A 16,789-nucleotide genomic window follows, 5' to 3' on the forward strand; every position below is an offset into this window, starting at 1 on the left:
CAAAATAAATATACATCCATAAACATATTTTTGGATATTTCTGAGATTTCAACCAATTTCAGTTAGCCATTGTAGCAGTCGGTTACCTGTTAAATTTTACATCATCGTTTTCATGATTTCATCCTAAAAATCTTTCAAAAGGATGAAGATAGCCAGCATTTCATATCTTAGTCCCTCGCACATGTATGCGGCTGGTTCAAAAATTCAAGTTGTTTGCAAGGAAGGTTACAGAATTAAACCTTTTAACGCCCAGGAACAAGTCATACAATGTCAACCAGATGGTAATTATCATGTTATTGAAGCTAAATTAAAACTATTTTGTTTGTAAACTTTAATTTGCATGCTGATATTTTAGATGTGGTGGAAGTATAAAGTACCATCTTTACTTGCCTAGGTACATGGAAACCAGCATTAAGAGAATGTAGGAGGATAACTTGCCCAAATCCTGTACAACCAAGCAATGCACGGTTATTGACGGTGCGCTCTAGATACTTGTTTGGCAGCAAAGTGGCATATCAATGCAGGGAAGGACACCTCATAGCTGTTGGTCAAACTACAATAGAAATAACATGCTTAGGCACTGGAGAGTGGTCTGACACACCATACAAATGCCTTCCTGCTTGTCCAGAGGGCTGGATTTCTTTCAATATGAGTATGTTGATTTAATGACAATTTCATTTGGGCTTTCATTCTCTTTACTTGCAAATTTGTTTTATTCTGAATGTGTCATAATCCAATAGATTTAGAATATTGCGACTGGCATCAACTTACTGTCAGTTAACGCCAATCACGTGTTACTACTACTTTTGATAGGTTGCTACACAACAAAATCACACCATAAAAACTACAACAGTTATAAAGATGCAAATGATGAATGTGGTAAAAACGAGGGTGGTGGGCTTGCAGTTCCAACCGACAAAATAACTTACGACATGATAAAATGGTTGGTGCAGAAAAATGTTGGTCAAGCTGGTATGTATTCTTTTATTTTATTCGTTAAGGTTCAGCCTCAATAACGTAAAACATTGCTAGCATTTCTTTATAAAAAATATTACCTGTGTTTGACCCACGGTGAATATGAATTTGGTTGGCTGAGTAATGACATAATGCCGATATTTTAAAGGAGTTAGCTACTATAATTTGAATGTTACGTCACCTGTTTTTCAGACTTTCTGTATTGGTTGGGCATCAAAGACGTAGCTGCTTCCCAGAATGCTTTGCAGGCTCGTGAATGGAAAAGTCAGAGCTCTTCATTGTTAAATATAGAAGTATTTCGTGATGATTTATTGAACTATCACCAGTTCCAAATACGGAGTTATGGTTCCGCAATCAAAAGAGAGGAAAGATTTGCATATACAGACAGGTTTCTGAATATTCAAATCCTTGAAAATTGCATGTATTTTGCTATTTTTCTAATACTGACATTTGCATTTACAGGTGTATGTATGGGGATAGAGCCACTAGAAAGGTGTACACTAAATCCTGCTCTTTTGAAAACGCAACAGGCTTGCATTGGTCATGGATTACATATGACCATTTATATAATGTTGATTTAGGTTTGCCACTTTTATAAGCTTTGCAATTTAAATGAAAACCGATTTATTGAAGAATAAATGTGCACAATTTACGGTTAACCTTTGGAGTAGCATGTACAGCACGTTCATACCCAAGCCTTTCTTGTCAGCATCTGTATTAAATAGTTTGTTGTGTGTTAGGTTTGTGTCTGACTGCTATGGCATATGATGGTAGTAATGGTGAGGAGGGTGTTTTCACCGGCAGTGTTCGACTTGAAAACTGCTCATTTGGTGCGGAAAACCAGAGCTTTACATGTGGCCCACATAGTGGCTACTTGCTGAAATTGAGGTTGTTAGATAAAACAAGCTTTTCTAATCATTACATTACTATCAAATGTTATTACACTTCCCACTAAATCATATTTCTGTGATAACCAAATTATATTAATCCATTAATTCAGTTTCTTGTTCATCTTCTTCGTCACCTTATTTACAACCTAGGAAAGAAGGGTCCAGCTTTATAGCAATTGCAGAAGATGACCCAGATGGTGAAGTAGTTGTTGGAGGAAAACATGCAACTGGACCCCGTGCATTGTGGCACTCATATCCGGATGCCACATATCTCTGCCACTGGGTCATAAAACCTCCAGGTCTACTTTTTTTGGTTTTATTTTGTGTTGTATTCCATTTTATAGAAAATGACAATTATTATATTGTATTTTAGACATTTTGTTCCCTAAAACACAGCTATTGCGTTTTGAAAAAGATACCATACCTATAGGATTGTGTTGTAATGCACTTGTATAGGATTAACAGCTATGTAAAAATCTTTTTCATCAACAGACACTTATTTCATTGTGCATCGAGATAGAAGTCCAAGTTTTACCAGCTTTACCGCTCATGAATTGCACAAATGTATTCAGAATCGAACTGGTGCCAAACTTGTTTCCAGATCTGAAATAACAACAGTTGGTTTAACCGTTGAAAGTATGTACTTTATTTTTCATTTGTTTAGTAACAATAAATCCCTGCTAATTTTCTGGTTTTCCTTTACTTTTTTATGGTTTATCTTGCCTAATATTTGTTTTTTAACTTGCAGAATTGAACTGGTGTGCTTGCTTATATATGTTAAATGATCAAGACGAAGTAATTAGTGCGGCATCTGTCCAGGATGATGCTTGCGCTCTTCCCGATGATGTCTCATATGTTACCTCTCCTGGGATAACTCTTTGCAAGGTTGATCTTCGCCTTGCATATTTTATGCTTTAAAATCATGTTTCGCTGATTTTTAGAAGATGAAATTGCAATTTGGGTTTAATCGGAACTTATTGATAAGACTAGAAAGGCACTCAGACACTGCATACCTCAGACACTTCATAGCTTTAAGCTACGGACCTAATTTTAGGATATTGGAAACATTTTATAGTGTTTACTATTTGTAGACAAAGCCCATAGGTGATTCTTTATGCAAAAGAGAAGACGGGAGTTCACCTTCACAGAAACCTGTACCTAATTGGTGTCTTACTCTTTCTGTTACTTCTCGAGTGACAAGTAAAGTGGAACCTCGATTTTGCAGTACACCTATAGCAGGGCATGTCTGTCATGCTAAAGCAAGGTGAGTTTAAAATACCTTGAAAAGGTAGGCCTATGCAAAAGTTTCAATCAAAGGAAAATTTCAAAAATGTACTTAACAAAAGCGTTTAAACTTCAATTGGAGATTATAGGAGATTTTTGATGGACACATTTTCTTTTACTTTTCAAACTTGTGAGAGTGATTAATTCATAAAATTGCATCAATAAAATTCTCATATTTCCCAAATTTTAAGGTGGTCTTGTACGTTTCCTTTTCAACCACCAAACTCCATACCATTTATGGAATCAGGAAACTTTAATAACATGGCATTTAGTTACGGGAGCAAAATACCAATTAGGTGTAAAAAAGGTTATCGTTTTCCTGGAGATTATTCAACTGTTACAATAAAATGCAATGAGTTTCTCAAATGGGAAGTGAGTATTTACTTGCAGTCTGTGCATTTTTTCTCATCTACTTCTGAACTGTGTTGATGTTACTGCAGCATAAGCAAAAATTTGTTTAGTTTTGATTATAACTTTCAATGAACTTAAATTTCGTCAGCTTATTAAAACAATGCGAGATGATGAAATCAAGTACTATGTGAGCGATCGCAAGGAAAGGGAGCGTGCTTTGTACAATCTTGCCTGTAAAATCATCACTTGTAGCACTCCTCCGGAAATACCGGGAATGTCTTTGGAAGTCAATAGTAATAAAAGTAAGCGCGTTTGTATGTTTTATTTCTTAGAATTTAATTATTATCATTTCATTGTCCTGTGCAAGTTTTTTTGCTCAGTTTAAAGTATATATTATATGCTTTAAAGGAGGTTTATTTAACTATGGAACAAATGCGACATACACATGCTTACCAGGAACACATTTTGCACCTGGTGACAATAAGCACACAGTGACTTGCTCTCATGACAAAACCTGGCAAAAAACTCTCAGCAAGGAGAAGAAATGTGTTTCGGTGTGTTAATAATCTTAATGCTATTCTGCATAACACATGTTTGAAAATGCTACTTGTATGCTTGTCTTTAATTAATCTGCTTACAAACAGACTATATAGGTGGTTGGTATCTGATATACTGATAGTTAATGATAAATAAAAATTCACTCATTGCATTCAGATGGTATGCGACCAACCTGCAGACATAGAACATGCAGATCTTTTTGTGACAGCTCTGGTTTTCACATCACCTGCAGTTTATACATGCAAGCACGGATACTGGTTTCAAAGAAATCAGAAAACGTTAAAAGCTGTCTGCAATGGGAAAGCGGTGTAATGCTTCTCTTTTTAATATTGTATTTCTAATTATGTACTCTTTACAGCAACATGTAATACTACTTTGTCACATTCAAAAAAGTCTGTTTTAGCATGGTCACTAGTCAGTGTTATACGTGTGTGTGCTTTGATGTCAGATGAAATTTTACCTTTTAATATAAAGGATCAATTAAAAGTAAATTTTGTAGATGGGAGCCTAATCCTCAAAATGCAAGTTGTGTTCCTGTTACCTGCATTACGCCTTCTGATGCTGTCCTTAGCAAAATTATTGCTGAGCAAGCTCCTCCGAAACAGTTAATGAATATTTTCAAGTCGAAATTAATCATTCAATGTTTGCCAGGTGAGGTACCTGTTACGATCGCACAGCATACCATGTATGTGCATTGTGAAGCTGGTAAAGTTTAATGTAAGAAATGAAAAGTTTATCATGTGTTCTTGTCTTTAAGGCTACTGGTTTGATCGGGAAGTATTCACCGCAGAGTTTAACTGTGGTGCTACTGGTAAGTGGGAGCCATTTCCTCCAAATAAATTGCAGTGTGTGCCGGTTTATTGTCGTCGACCTGAACCTGTTCCTGGTGCTATCTTGTATGGGTCAGATGCTCGAGCAGGGAGACATGTAAGGTATGGCTGAATCCAATGCAAGGTATTTTTTTCTTTCGTTTTTTACTCCATCTCAAGTGTACGTCATTATAGGCTAAATTCACTTAACTTAGTTAAAGTATATGACAACAACTTTCCAGCACTTATTCATAAATTCTAAATCAACGGCTGCTTGGATATATTCATTTTTTTGTTTTATTTTAAATGATTCACAGGTATCAATGTGCATCCACTTACTGGATCAGAAGGGCATTCAAGTTATTTTCACCTCATTGGGGCCTTTGCTTAAGAGTAGTTGGTGGTGCTGATCCCTTGTTTTTTACCCCATTAAACCGATACGTAGAAGGTTCCTCTCCTATGATGGTGACTTTAAATCCTGACTGCAATGGGTTTGCCACGTCAAGGGATTTGTGGGTCTGGCACTGGTCGTTTCATATTAGAAATCGTTTCACAGATACGTGCTTAACAGCTACAGCATTACCTACTTTAAAAGTAAGTGGATCAGATGAAATGATTTTACTTGGTGTAAAAATTGTGTAAAGTACAGTTAGTTTAAACATGAACCCTTTGATGGTCAGTGACATTGCAATCATTGCACAACTAGTTAACTTTTGGATCTATGACATCTAAGATTTAGCTAAAAGTCTTGTTGGAACTCTGTCTTAAATCTTGTAAATTTTTAATCAAAATCCTTGTTATATTTTTTGACGAATTATCTTTCTTTCATTTTTAACCTTATTTATAGGAAGATGCTGCGCTTGTAACAGTTGAGAAATGTGATCGCAACAACGTTTATCAGCACTGGAGATGTTCACTGGCCAAAGATGGTAGCAATGCACGCCTCTTGTCACTTCGTATAGCAAAACGTGGGGCCTATCTGACCACTATTGCTGACGAGCATGCATTTTGGTCTGGAAAAGGAGACGTTCAGCTTGTAGTTACAGGTAATCTACAGATATTCATCTAATTCTAAAACAGTGTTTAAGTGCATAGATATATTTAGCTGTAGCTTATTGCTTGATGCTACATTGATGAGGCTTTGCCTTGGAACAGTTACAGTTAGCATTATAGAAACTTGGCAGGTGATAATTTTGCAACTGGAGTGGAAAGCTATTGGCAAGTTTATGGAATCGACTTTGATAGTGTTGTAGATATCTGTATGTTACGTGAAGGGCATGTTTATGAAGAAGCAGTTTGTAATAGGTACTTTGCTAGAATCACTCTTTGAGTAGATCAGAAAATCGTTAAATCTTGTTTGAAGAGCTTTTTATTTTGACAAAAGCGCTCAAATAAAACTTTAGAAAACTATTCATTCTTTTAATTTTTTAAAGTTACGGACGTTGGATGCCCGATCCATATTTACTAGAATGTACACTGGTCGACTGCGGACCACCTCCTGAAATACCAGGTGCCATTTCCGAGCTCAAAAGAAGCAACTTTTCTGATTATCTTCCCTCACATTTTGCAGCACCAAACATATGGGAGCATTCAGCATCATCATATGCCATGAAAAGTAAGTTTTAGTTAAGTAGAATTGTCAGTAATTTGTTTGATTTAAAACAACCCCCTGGCTTATTCACTCTTGGAAAATTATTTACAGACTACAGTTTCCCAGTTTTTACAATTTCATCATATCAATGCAATGTTGGCAAGTGGGTGATTAAGCACAAGTATTCTCTGTCAATGATCTGCCGAGAAAATGGCTTGTGGCAAGAAAGGAAATCTGAAAAGTTTATCACAGATGCAAACTTGGTGCGCGCTTAACAACATAATTATAACCTTGTTTATTGGAAAACGTTCATAAAAATACTATGAGCTTACATATACAGTCATAAGTACACGTATGTGTTGTATTGGTATGTTCAGGTTGATACAGATTTATCGTGTACGGATGTGGTGTGTCCAGCCCCAAAAGTTTTGCCTCTTTCAGTGGCTCTTGTCACGCCTACATCTATGCAAAAATACTCCGATGGAGAACCAGTTCTTTCTTACCAAGGCTATGTTGTATATGCGGCTGGTGTAAACCAAACATATCGTCCCGTATATAACTCCAGTGTTTTAATGAAATGTGACCCAGGATTTTGGATTTTAAACGAAAATTTGACTAATGTCCCAGCATTTTCACGAAATGCTGGGTAAGCATTTTCTCACTATATGCTAAGTTTTTTTTTAGAAAAAATATTTTTCTTTGTTTTCATTTTTCTTTATTTGTTGTCTGTATTTGTAATTTGTCAACTGTTCAACAGCTTGAATGGCTCTACCTCCATACATGCTACCTGTGATGCCAACGGCAACTGGTCAGATCTCGTTGTACATAAAACGATTGAATGTGTACCAGTTACATGCTCTGATCCGGGTAATGTTCAAACTGCCCGTCGTTTTCCAGAATCTGTCAGGGATCCTATTTATGGCTATGGTACCATATTTCAGTACCAATGTAACTCAGTAAGTTATGTCTGTTGAACATGACGCTGTCCAATAGAATGTAGCACTGTCAAGTTTCAAGCTATTTTATTTGTTTAGGGCTTTTGGTTTAGTCCAGCAAGGATTTACACAGAAATAAAGTGCAATGAAAGTGGTTTGTGGCACCCAGATCCTAAAATGTTGGCATGCATTGAAGTGAGGTGCAGTGACCCAGGCCCTGTAAATTTTGCTAAAAGAAGTGGCAATGATTTCTCTGTACAGGGTCAGGTTGGTGAAATGAACTTTATAAATTTGAAATTATTTCACTTTGAGCATCAATAATGAACTTAACAGGTAATCTTTACTTGCGGTACTGGCCGTTTGATTGGGAGAAAAGTAAAGTCGTTTACCAGTATATGTCAACCAGATGGATTCTGGTTTCCACCACCATCAAGCATTAGATGCGAACTTCTAATCTGTGATCCTTTGCCCGTCATTCCTCATGGCACCTTTTCAAACAGTTCTCAGGTAAATACAGTGGAAAAAATTTAAAAACCTTGTGTTAAAATAGTAGTCAAATTTTTCCTGGCAGACTAAATTTGTGTTTAGCAGATTTGTTTCTGTTGATTTCTTTGCTCATGTTGACATAGTAGTTATAGGAATATGCACTGGTAAAGCTGACTAGGTGATAACCATGAAAGTAATACTGCTACGTTGATGCATAAAACAAATGTGTTATTCTTAGGTTCGAAGGCATGAGTTTATTGCCGGAGATGAAACAATACTGTCGTGCGATGATAGTTATACGATTGACAGCAGCAGTTCTTCAATTAAATACTTTTGTGACTTGAATGGTGCATGGTATCCAGACCCAGCTATATTGATAGATGGAAGACCGAGATGTGAGCCAGTGCATTGTCCTTCACCACCAGATATTCTTAGCTCAGGCGCCATCCAGAGAGGAGCAGCTGATACATATCGGCATGGCGATGAAGTTCGTTATGTTTGCCCTCTTGGTAAGTTGATAGAAGCAAGTGTTCCACAGCTCGCCAAACAAACAGTTTGTGTTATGGAAAGGAACTTGAATCCTTCAAGTAATTCTGGGCAGTCTTATAAAGTCTACTGGGACCCTGCTGTTTCAACTATCAATTGCACAGATTTGCTTTGTTCTCGTCCAGGTACTTAGCTTTGAATAATCTTTTGAGCCTAGTGAGACTAAATAAAAAGCATATATTCATGTAAAGTCATGCTAATACCTCAAGATGTTAGTTGTGTACAGTTTAGCTGCATTTGAATGGAAAAATAATTTTATCATTCATGAATATTTTCAGGTTTAATAGAGCATTCAACTGTCACTGTTGGAGGTTTTGAGTATCTTGCGAAGACAAGTTATGTGTGTCATACTGGATACATGCTGAATTCCACTTTTGCATCCAAGTTTCAGACTAGTTTCCAGTCAGTTTGTCAATATGATGCCCTTTGGTTTCCAAATCCTGCATTGGTCCAGTGTGTTCCAGTTGAGTGTGCAGATCCTGGAGATATAAGAGATAGCACTCGATTTAAGGATTCAAGATTAGCTCCTCCATATTACTTTAATGATGTTGTCACATACAAATGTATCCAAGGAAAGCATTTTGTTTACCTGAACGAGAATTCAAAAAGGTATTCCAGCAAGTTAAACTACTTAGAGACCAGCTTTAGTTTTGCAAAATATTGTTCTCTTGGATATTGTTTATGTCACGTAACCTTTTACTTTTACCCAGTGTTTAATTTCTTTGGTGTGGCTTCTGTACACATTAAATATTTTTTTCCTGTATAGTATATCATGAGCTAAGATGTGGTAATAAACTCGCTCTGTCAGATGTAACAATGTGTAATCTATTTCAAGTTCACATGGTCAGTGGCTGTGGAAAATCAAATGTTTATTTGACGGGACATGGGATATGTTGCCATCAAATGCTTATGTTACGTGCCAGGATATAACATGTCGTGCACCACGATTTATTCCTAAAGCATACATTGCTACCAGCTACAGAGAATTTGTTGGTAAATTATCTGTAAAGCAGTTGCATTTTAAATTTTCTCAGAGATCAATATACCCCCCTTGTTAGAATAGAACACTTGTTATAAAACTGGAATTGATTTTGAAATATTTTTTAGCTCCATCACATTATCCTCTTCATAGTGTGTACAATATAACATGCTCGCTGGGATATGTTAGTTCGTCAACAGGATTACAGCATACAAGTTTAACGTGCGGAAAATATGGTAAATGATCCATAGATAATATCATGTTTTGTCATTTCATGGGTATTTTTACCACTTTAAGATAACAATTTGCTGTTGTCGTCAAATTGGATTAAAATTCTAAATTGTTTTTTCAGGGCAGTGGGAACCAGTTGTTCCATCTTCAATGTCATGTGAGAGAATACATTGCCACGACCCAGGAAATAGAAATCATTCTACACGTGTTGTTCATGGATTTCAACTTAACGATAGAATAACTTACTTTGCTGATGATGGTTATGCTTCACTTGGTTTTCCTGTTGGTGATCCACGAAGTATTGTTACGCTTGAATGCGGCATTACAGGAGAGTGGCATGTACACGATTTTGCAAATCTGAGTTCTGAAGGAGACTATATGTCACGATCCAAAAGGTTTCAAACTAAAATTAAAGCTACTATATTTATAATCTAAACTCTGTGCAATGCCTTACCAATTGTACCCATATTTGACGTCAGTTGTGCATGTGTGTTCTTTGTGGAACATGCTAAAAGTGCAAAAGGTTCAGAAGTAAATGTAACATTGTTTTGTAGGAATGTACCATTATTTCGTACACCTTATTCCATACTGAACCTCACCGAAACTCATATCACGTTTGATGTTGCGAAATGTGCACATCCAAAAGTATCCAACAACATCACTGAACCTTCTCACATAGTAGCTGAATACGATGTGGGTTCTGTTTTATACCTCAGCTGCATACCACTTCATTTCGTGACCATCAATATCACAACATTTTCTATTATGTGTACTAGTAAGTTCAATTAAGCATTAATGGTTTAACAATATTTCATTGCAGTACTGTAATTCAAACAAGTGAACTATTTTTACTGACTAAAAGGTAGGTAAGGGGGCAGAAACTTCTCGCAAAAATTTGGTCATTTTAATTTGTAATATTTTTCAACTCAAAAAATATTTTTTTAGAGCGTGGAGAGTGGTGGCCTCTTCCTTCTAATATGAAATGTCTTCCTGCATCAGAATTTTTTTGCAATCTTCCTATCCCACCCGCTAACGCCACAATTGAATGTAAATAACTTCAAATATGACTTAATTTCTGTTAAATAGCTGCACGAATTTGTGCAATAAAACAACAAACACAACCGAGATTTTAATGCAGTGGATTCGTATCGATTAGAAGAGACAGCAACTATTACTTGCCTTGCTGGGTTTGAGATTCGTCCTGGGATATCTAAAGAATTAATAATATGCAAGAAAGATCACGTCTGGTCTCCAAAAGATGGGGTCAATTGCAGTCAGATTGTTTGCGATCCACCACCAGACATAAATAATGCTGAGTTAGAACAATCGGGGACTGTATATGGAAGCATGGTAAAAACACTGCTAAGACTTTTAACTAATAACTTCTTTGCAACTAATCATGTCATCCACATCAAATTTTATTCTTTTAAAATGGAGCGTGGTTAGATGTGGATGTTGTATAATAACATGATAGTCTGGTCATAGTTTACTCAAAGTTGTGAAAACATTGTCCATTTATCCATTTTAGGCTTTCTACAAGTGTCAGCCTGGTTACAGTTTCACGCAGCTTGCAAATGACACAACCTTTACATCAGTGTGTTTAGCGATGAATACCTGGTCACCGAGTCCATTTGGTTTATCTTGTCAGCCAGTAAATTGTGGCACTCCTGACGATTTAGTTCTGCCAAACACTATTTCATTAAATTATAATTCAACTTTGTATGCATCGGTAGCAAATTTTACTTGCCAAGATGGTTTTGTTATGGAGAGCAGTAATGGAACTGTTTCAACTTCGATAACTGGTAAAAAAATACACTGAGAAAAATCAGTGCCAGGCAGTGTAAAGCCGTGTATAAAGAGCATGTAGATCATGTATAATATATCAATTAGTACAATATGTAATGAAATAAAACCTGCAACAACTTATGCAAGTTTATGTGACAGCAATATTGTTAATTTTTACATTGTCAAGCTTGGTGTGGCATTGATGGGCATTGGACGCTGAGCCGATCTGGGATGATGAACAGTAGCGCTCTTCCTGATGAAGGATCTTATTGTGAAATCGGTTCTTGTGACAATCCACCAAATGTTGAAAATGCACATGTCACTCTTATTGGCGGCACAAACCACAATGTACAATATCCATGTTTCTTAGTTTTATGATTGCTTTTGCATTTTTGTTTGCACTCATTACAGCAAAAGTAAAAACACATGCAAATTATAAATTTCAAGGCAAGCGCACTTTATCGTTGTGTACAAGGGTATAGAGTTGATCCACCTGGAGAACGTTCCAAGAACAAGACTTTTGTAGCAAAATGTGGTGTGGATGGAAATTGGACCACCAGCTTAACATCATCTAATGAAGAATATAAATGTGTGAAGGCTAAATGCCCACATTTGCAAAACCAGTCAGTGTACTGTAGTTTAGGAAAAAATTCTACTACTGATAAAAGCATAATTAATCTTAACTTTCGGTTAAACTTTGTGCCATAATTTGCAGTGTGGCATTTTTCTATTTGCATGCCCTGTGCAATATTTTATGGTTAATATATCTTAATTTCAATTATTTTATATTGTCAGGCCTAATGCCTACATTGCGTATACCAATGATGACATTAATAACAATTACGCTGGAGGTACAGCTTCTCATTCTTGTAATGATGGATACACCACTGTCATGGGAAGATCTTTTACATTACGCTGCATGTGGTACGGTGAATGGGAACCACCACAAGACTCCACTCCCTGCATACGACTTCAGTAAGAGCTACTACATCATCACCAATTACTGTAAAACTTAAAGAACTTTCTAATAATTTATGCATAAGAAAGTTTCAAGGCTACTAATATTTGAAATGGAATGTTTCCTCCAGAAATTAATGTTTTGGTGTTAATTAGATGCAGTGCTGCACCTGAAATGGAAAACGCAATTGGAGCAGGTGATGATGCAGCAGGTGGTTCATGGACTTACACTTGTGATAGTGGGTATGAGATAAGCAGTACCGAATCATCCGTTACAATGGAATGTTCAGGACAGGGTATTCCAGTTGTGAATTTTATTAATTTCAAATTTGAAACAGACTACTCTTGACTGGCTATCGTGGCACTTATTTTTGCTTTCAGCTTTGTGGGTACCACATTATACTCTACTACAAAAATGTAGAAGAGTTTCTTGTCCTTCACCAGACTTATATCCAAAAAATGCTGAAGCTTACATGGAAGACGGTACTAAGATTGATCCAAGAAGTAGGTGTTAGTAGATACAACATCACATGAAAAAAATGTTTAAGAAAAGACAACACATTTAACTTAAGTTTAGTAAAATATACTTTCACAACAGAAAAAAATATTTTTTGTGTTACGTGGCAGGAGATGACTATTACATTGAAGCTGATACCATAGTCCAGTTTAAATGCATCCTTGGATTCTGGACTAAATCTATGCAGATTCAGTCTCAAAACGTAACTTGCCAAGTAACCAGGACTTATTCTCCTCAACTAGTCAACCTTGATGATTGTGAACCTTTGTCATGTTCCAATCCGCCTCAAGTAAGTCAAAGCCTTAAAATTTATTTGTTGCCCGGATAATCATCCTGCAAGAATTGTTTTTGAACTGTCAAGTTGGAATTATTTTGATAATTATCTATTGCTTATGTATAAGTAACAAGTAATTGTATCTCTTGGTCCAAATTGGTTCTATTTTTCTTTTGTCTTTTCGTAGATCACCGGAGCAACTCTGAGCAATACAAATAGTGGTACATACTTTTATAACTCAACCGCTAGATATACTTGCCCCTCTGGAACATATTTTCCTTCTGAAAAGAAAAAGAGTGTTGAGGTGAATGAATTGGATTTGATTGAATGAATTGGGTGAATGAATTGGTGAAATGAATTGGAAAATGAATTGAAATGAATTTTTTTGTATTGTTTATTTTTCGCCATTAACTGTGCAGAGCAAAAGTTACGATGCTAACCACTGTAGTTATAGCACAATAAAACGCATGCTCGCTAACAATTAACAAGCATTAAAAAATAGTAAAACCCAAACACTTAAAACATGCAAGATAGCAGTAATAGAATTATGCTACAAGATGGTAGGTTAACATGGCCACCAAATTCTCACAAAAAAATCCTAAGTTTAATGAATTTAAAACCAAAATAGCACAAATAACGAAACAACAAGATTTTGTATGACAACATTTTACATAAACTTAACTTCACTCTTGCTGTGATAGACAACAGTTTATGTGAGAGTTAAGGGTTATGGTACAACCCTGATAGCTACTAAAGATTATAGTGCTATAGAAAAGTCGAATCTTTAAGGTTAATGCAGTTTTTTCTATAACAATAACATGGAAATAATTTTTTTAGAATTAAAGGTTTACGATTGCCAATTTGTTACAGATTCATTGCAATGAATTTGGTGTGTTTGAACCAAATCCAGCAAGCCTCTCATGTGAAATTGTAAATTGTGATGACTACATGATGCCTAATGCTGATCGAATTACACTAACAAGCTTGGCTGAAAATGGACAAGCTACATACAGGTTAATGTTATTGAGCACAAGTATTCCAGACGCAGTTTCAGTAATATAGGCTACAAATTCAGCCTAATAAATTAAATGCGATGCATTTCCCTCAGGAAGTTAAACTGATTTTTCATTTTTTATGTCATGCTTCAGATGCCATAGCGGGGCTTGGTATGAAAGAGGAGTACAGGAAAGAACATATGTGTGCAATGATGATGGACGATGGGAACCTGATATTATGAATATAAATTGCAAAACTATTATTTGTTATGTTACTCAGACAGGCTACACGACATTGCAGGTTTAAACTGTTTTTAGCTGACTATTACTTCAGCAATGTACTTCAGCATTGTGTTAGTACAACCACATTGCTATTCTCCCTTCAAAACTTACGCTCCAACTATGTCATTAGTACACCTTGTTAGTCTTCGCCATCTCGACAAAAGCTATAATGTCAATGATAAAACAAGCAAGAAATGCAGCTTTGTGTTTGTTGAAAGTCTTCTTCATTTAGAATGGTGAACAAGTAAATGCTGGTGAATCTCTCTATGTTCGTTGCAAAGGCGGTTATTATCTCGTTGGACCTGGTACAATAAATTGCCAAAATGATGGAACGTTTGCAAAAGACCCAAGCACATTATGTAAACCTGTAGAATGCCCCGACCCACCTATTCCTAATAATGCTGATGCTAGCAGTACCGAATTTGAATATGGTGAGTTTTTCATTAGTAAAACATGTGAAACGTTACAAAACAACTTCATGTTTCATACAGGATTTGTGTTTTGTGTATTAAATAATGTTTCACGGTACATCTATTCACAGCTTTACTGTCTGTAGGCTATCTCTTAAAACTTAATTTTCAATTAATTTGAATTTCCAGGAAACCCCATTGTTATTACTTGTACAACTGGTTATTGGCTCAGTCGAGGGACGCTTTCTTTGACACTTAATTGCCTTGGAAGTGGGAGGTGGGACGACGACTCCAGCAAGGTAAAACTTTGCAGAACAAGGGTGCATAAAATACAAGCTCCAGTTAAGCTTTTTTGCAATTCTTTCCTAACACTTGATTTACAGATGGTTTGTGTTCCTGTGAGTTGTCTACTTCCACCTGCTCCCAAACATGGTGCGGTGGATGGCGATGGAACTAAGTATAAAGCTAAAATCAGTGTTAAATGTGACGAGGGCTTCTGGTTAGATGATGCATCTAAAGCTCTCTCAGCAGACGTGGTTTGTGAGAGTGACGGAGAATGGTCAAGGAAAATCCCTGAAGCTTGTTCCAAGTTAGACATATTTTGTTGATTGTAAATCGTTGCAATTTACTTTAAATACAGAATATTTGTATTCATCAAGGTAGTGGTGTTAACTCCTGTGCTACTTGTTCGCTTTTCAAAAAATTTTGTTTTGGTTGTGATTAAATTGATCATTCGTGTATTTAGAATTGTTTGTCCAAATCCACCAAGTTTACCCCATTCCAAAGTAACAGAGGATCAGAAGACAGGTTACAAAGCTATCACCTACTATATTTGCATGTCACTCAGATGGGTAGCATATAACAATAAAACACATTGGGTTTTATCAAGTAAGTACCCATAACATATATCGTCTGATACCCTGAACCTTCTCAAACATGAGTGCATGAGTCTTTGGTGCCATCAATTACAGGTGAAAAGGAAGGCAAGTCCACATGTAGTGAAACAGGTGACTGGGATCCGATGCCAGACGAAGATTTTCGTTGTAATTCAATTTATGATGGTGATCTTCTCATCAATGGTAATGTTTGAAACAGATAGAATAGAACACACATAACTTAGGATTACATCTTATTACTGTTTCTGAGATAAAGTGCTTATCACAAATGTGTTGATGTCAGGTGCTTTGACGAAATCTCCATCTGGAAAGAGTTACACTGGCGATCAAGGTGGTCCACCATATTATAAGTTGATCAGGAGGATACCAGCGGAATGGCTTAAGTTTGATGAAGAAATTATGACCTTATCAGATGCTTACTTTCCGCCCAACAAGAGCTCAATATCTGATCAGCGTGATATAAAGTAAGTTAGAATTTGATAATAAGCTTTGTAGTTTACAATGATATCCAGGAAAGGCAGGTTTCATAACATTTTGTTAATAAGTTTGATACTGTGTTTTTATTGCATTCTCATTGGAATAATTGAATCACAGATTTATATGGGACCAAAATCCTTTAACATTTTGGATCGCACCATCGGCAGTAAATGAGATTTCGTCAAATGACAGTGGTTCATTTTGGAGTGTAGAGGTACATTTGGGCAAACCTCGGGCTGTTTTTGGAATAATGATTATGTGTGCTGATGATGGCAGATCTGATTTAACCAGTTTTTCTTTAGTATTTGCTGGTCGTGACAAAAAGTCAAAGACCATTGGACCCTTCAAGGCAAGTTGTGTTACTTCATATTTAACAACTTTATTGTTGATAATATTAGACCGATATTAGTCTGCCACTTCATCTCCAGTCAACACAACCTTTGTCTGCTCGAATCGTTTAGGCTAATTAAAATACTATTACACTATCAAATACTATTACACTGTCAAATTCAAATCAAATTATTCAAAATTATCTTTTAATTCCGCTATACAAGTATTTGC

At 36.2% G+C, this 16,789-nt stretch overlaps 1 protein-coding gene across 1 annotated transcript in view; it reads left to right on the forward strand.

Annotated features, from left to right (window-relative positions):
• LOC143458787 (uncharacterized) overlaps positions 1–16,789 on the forward strand; it is a 33,635-nt gene that overhangs the window by 11,261 nt on the left and 5,585 nt on the right. Inside the window, exons 28-77 of the mRNA XM_076955656.1 lie at positions 142–281; positions 395–652; positions 814–972; positions 1,168–1,363; positions 1,438–1,556; positions 1,716–1,863; positions 2,016–2,164; positions 2,358–2,501; positions 2,614–2,750; positions 2,957–3,129; positions 3,341–3,521; positions 3,649–3,802; positions 3,909–4,054; positions 4,215–4,366; positions 4,558–4,709; positions 4,816–4,990; positions 5,185–5,461; positions 5,715–5,913; positions 6,052–6,172; positions 6,301–6,482; positions 6,570–6,721; positions 6,836–7,104; positions 7,216–7,414; positions 7,493–7,660; positions 7,727–7,900; positions 8,118–8,550; positions 8,704–9,034; positions 9,261–9,418; positions 9,533–9,640; positions 9,757–10,030; positions 10,190–10,410; positions 10,581–10,682; positions 10,774–10,985; positions 11,164–11,437; positions 11,608–11,768; positions 11,868–12,043; positions 12,216–12,395; positions 12,534–12,673; positions 12,759–12,881; positions 13,005–13,183; positions 13,356–13,472; positions 14,039–14,181; positions 14,317–14,464; positions 14,678–14,876; positions 15,045–15,154; positions 15,239–15,444; positions 15,601–15,743; positions 15,827–15,934; positions 16,035–16,215; positions 16,346–16,577. Of these exons, the coding sequence (XP_076811771.1) occupies positions 142–281; positions 395–652; positions 814–972; positions 1,168–1,363; positions 1,438–1,556; positions 1,716–1,863; positions 2,016–2,164; positions 2,358–2,501; positions 2,614–2,750; positions 2,957–3,129; positions 3,341–3,521; positions 3,649–3,802; positions 3,909–4,054; positions 4,215–4,366; positions 4,558–4,709; positions 4,816–4,990; positions 5,185–5,461; positions 5,715–5,913; positions 6,052–6,172; positions 6,301–6,482; positions 6,570–6,721; positions 6,836–7,104; positions 7,216–7,414; positions 7,493–7,660; positions 7,727–7,900; positions 8,118–8,550; positions 8,704–9,034; positions 9,261–9,418; positions 9,533–9,640; positions 9,757–10,030; positions 10,190–10,410; positions 10,581–10,682; positions 10,774–10,985; positions 11,164–11,437; positions 11,608–11,768; positions 11,868–12,043; positions 12,216–12,395; positions 12,534–12,673; positions 12,759–12,881; positions 13,005–13,183; positions 13,356–13,472; positions 14,039–14,181; positions 14,317–14,464; positions 14,678–14,876; positions 15,045–15,154; positions 15,239–15,444; positions 15,601–15,743; positions 15,827–15,934; positions 16,035–16,215; positions 16,346–16,577 (8,983 nt within the window). The remainder of the gene's footprint in view (positions 1–141; positions 282–394; positions 653–813; positions 973–1,167; positions 1,364–1,437; positions 1,557–1,715; positions 1,864–2,015; positions 2,165–2,357; positions 2,502–2,613; positions 2,751–2,956; positions 3,130–3,340; positions 3,522–3,648; positions 3,803–3,908; positions 4,055–4,214; positions 4,367–4,557; positions 4,710–4,815; positions 4,991–5,184; positions 5,462–5,714; positions 5,914–6,051; positions 6,173–6,300; positions 6,483–6,569; positions 6,722–6,835; positions 7,105–7,215; positions 7,415–7,492; positions 7,661–7,726; positions 7,901–8,117; positions 8,551–8,703; positions 9,035–9,260; positions 9,419–9,532; positions 9,641–9,756; positions 10,031–10,189; positions 10,411–10,580; positions 10,683–10,773; positions 10,986–11,163; positions 11,438–11,607; positions 11,769–11,867; positions 12,044–12,215; positions 12,396–12,533; positions 12,674–12,758; positions 12,882–13,004; positions 13,184–13,355; positions 13,473–14,038; positions 14,182–14,316; positions 14,465–14,677; positions 14,877–15,044; positions 15,155–15,238; positions 15,445–15,600; positions 15,744–15,826; positions 15,935–16,034; positions 16,216–16,345; positions 16,578–16,789) is intronic.

The sequence above is a fragment of the Clavelina lepadiformis genome, chromosome 5 (genome assembly GCF_947623445.1).
Source record: "Clavelina lepadiformis chromosome 5, kaClaLepa1.1, whole genome shotgun sequence".
Classification (NCBI taxonomy): domain Eukaryota; kingdom Metazoa; phylum Chordata; class Ascidiacea; order Aplousobranchia; family Clavelinidae; genus Clavelina; species Clavelina lepadiformis.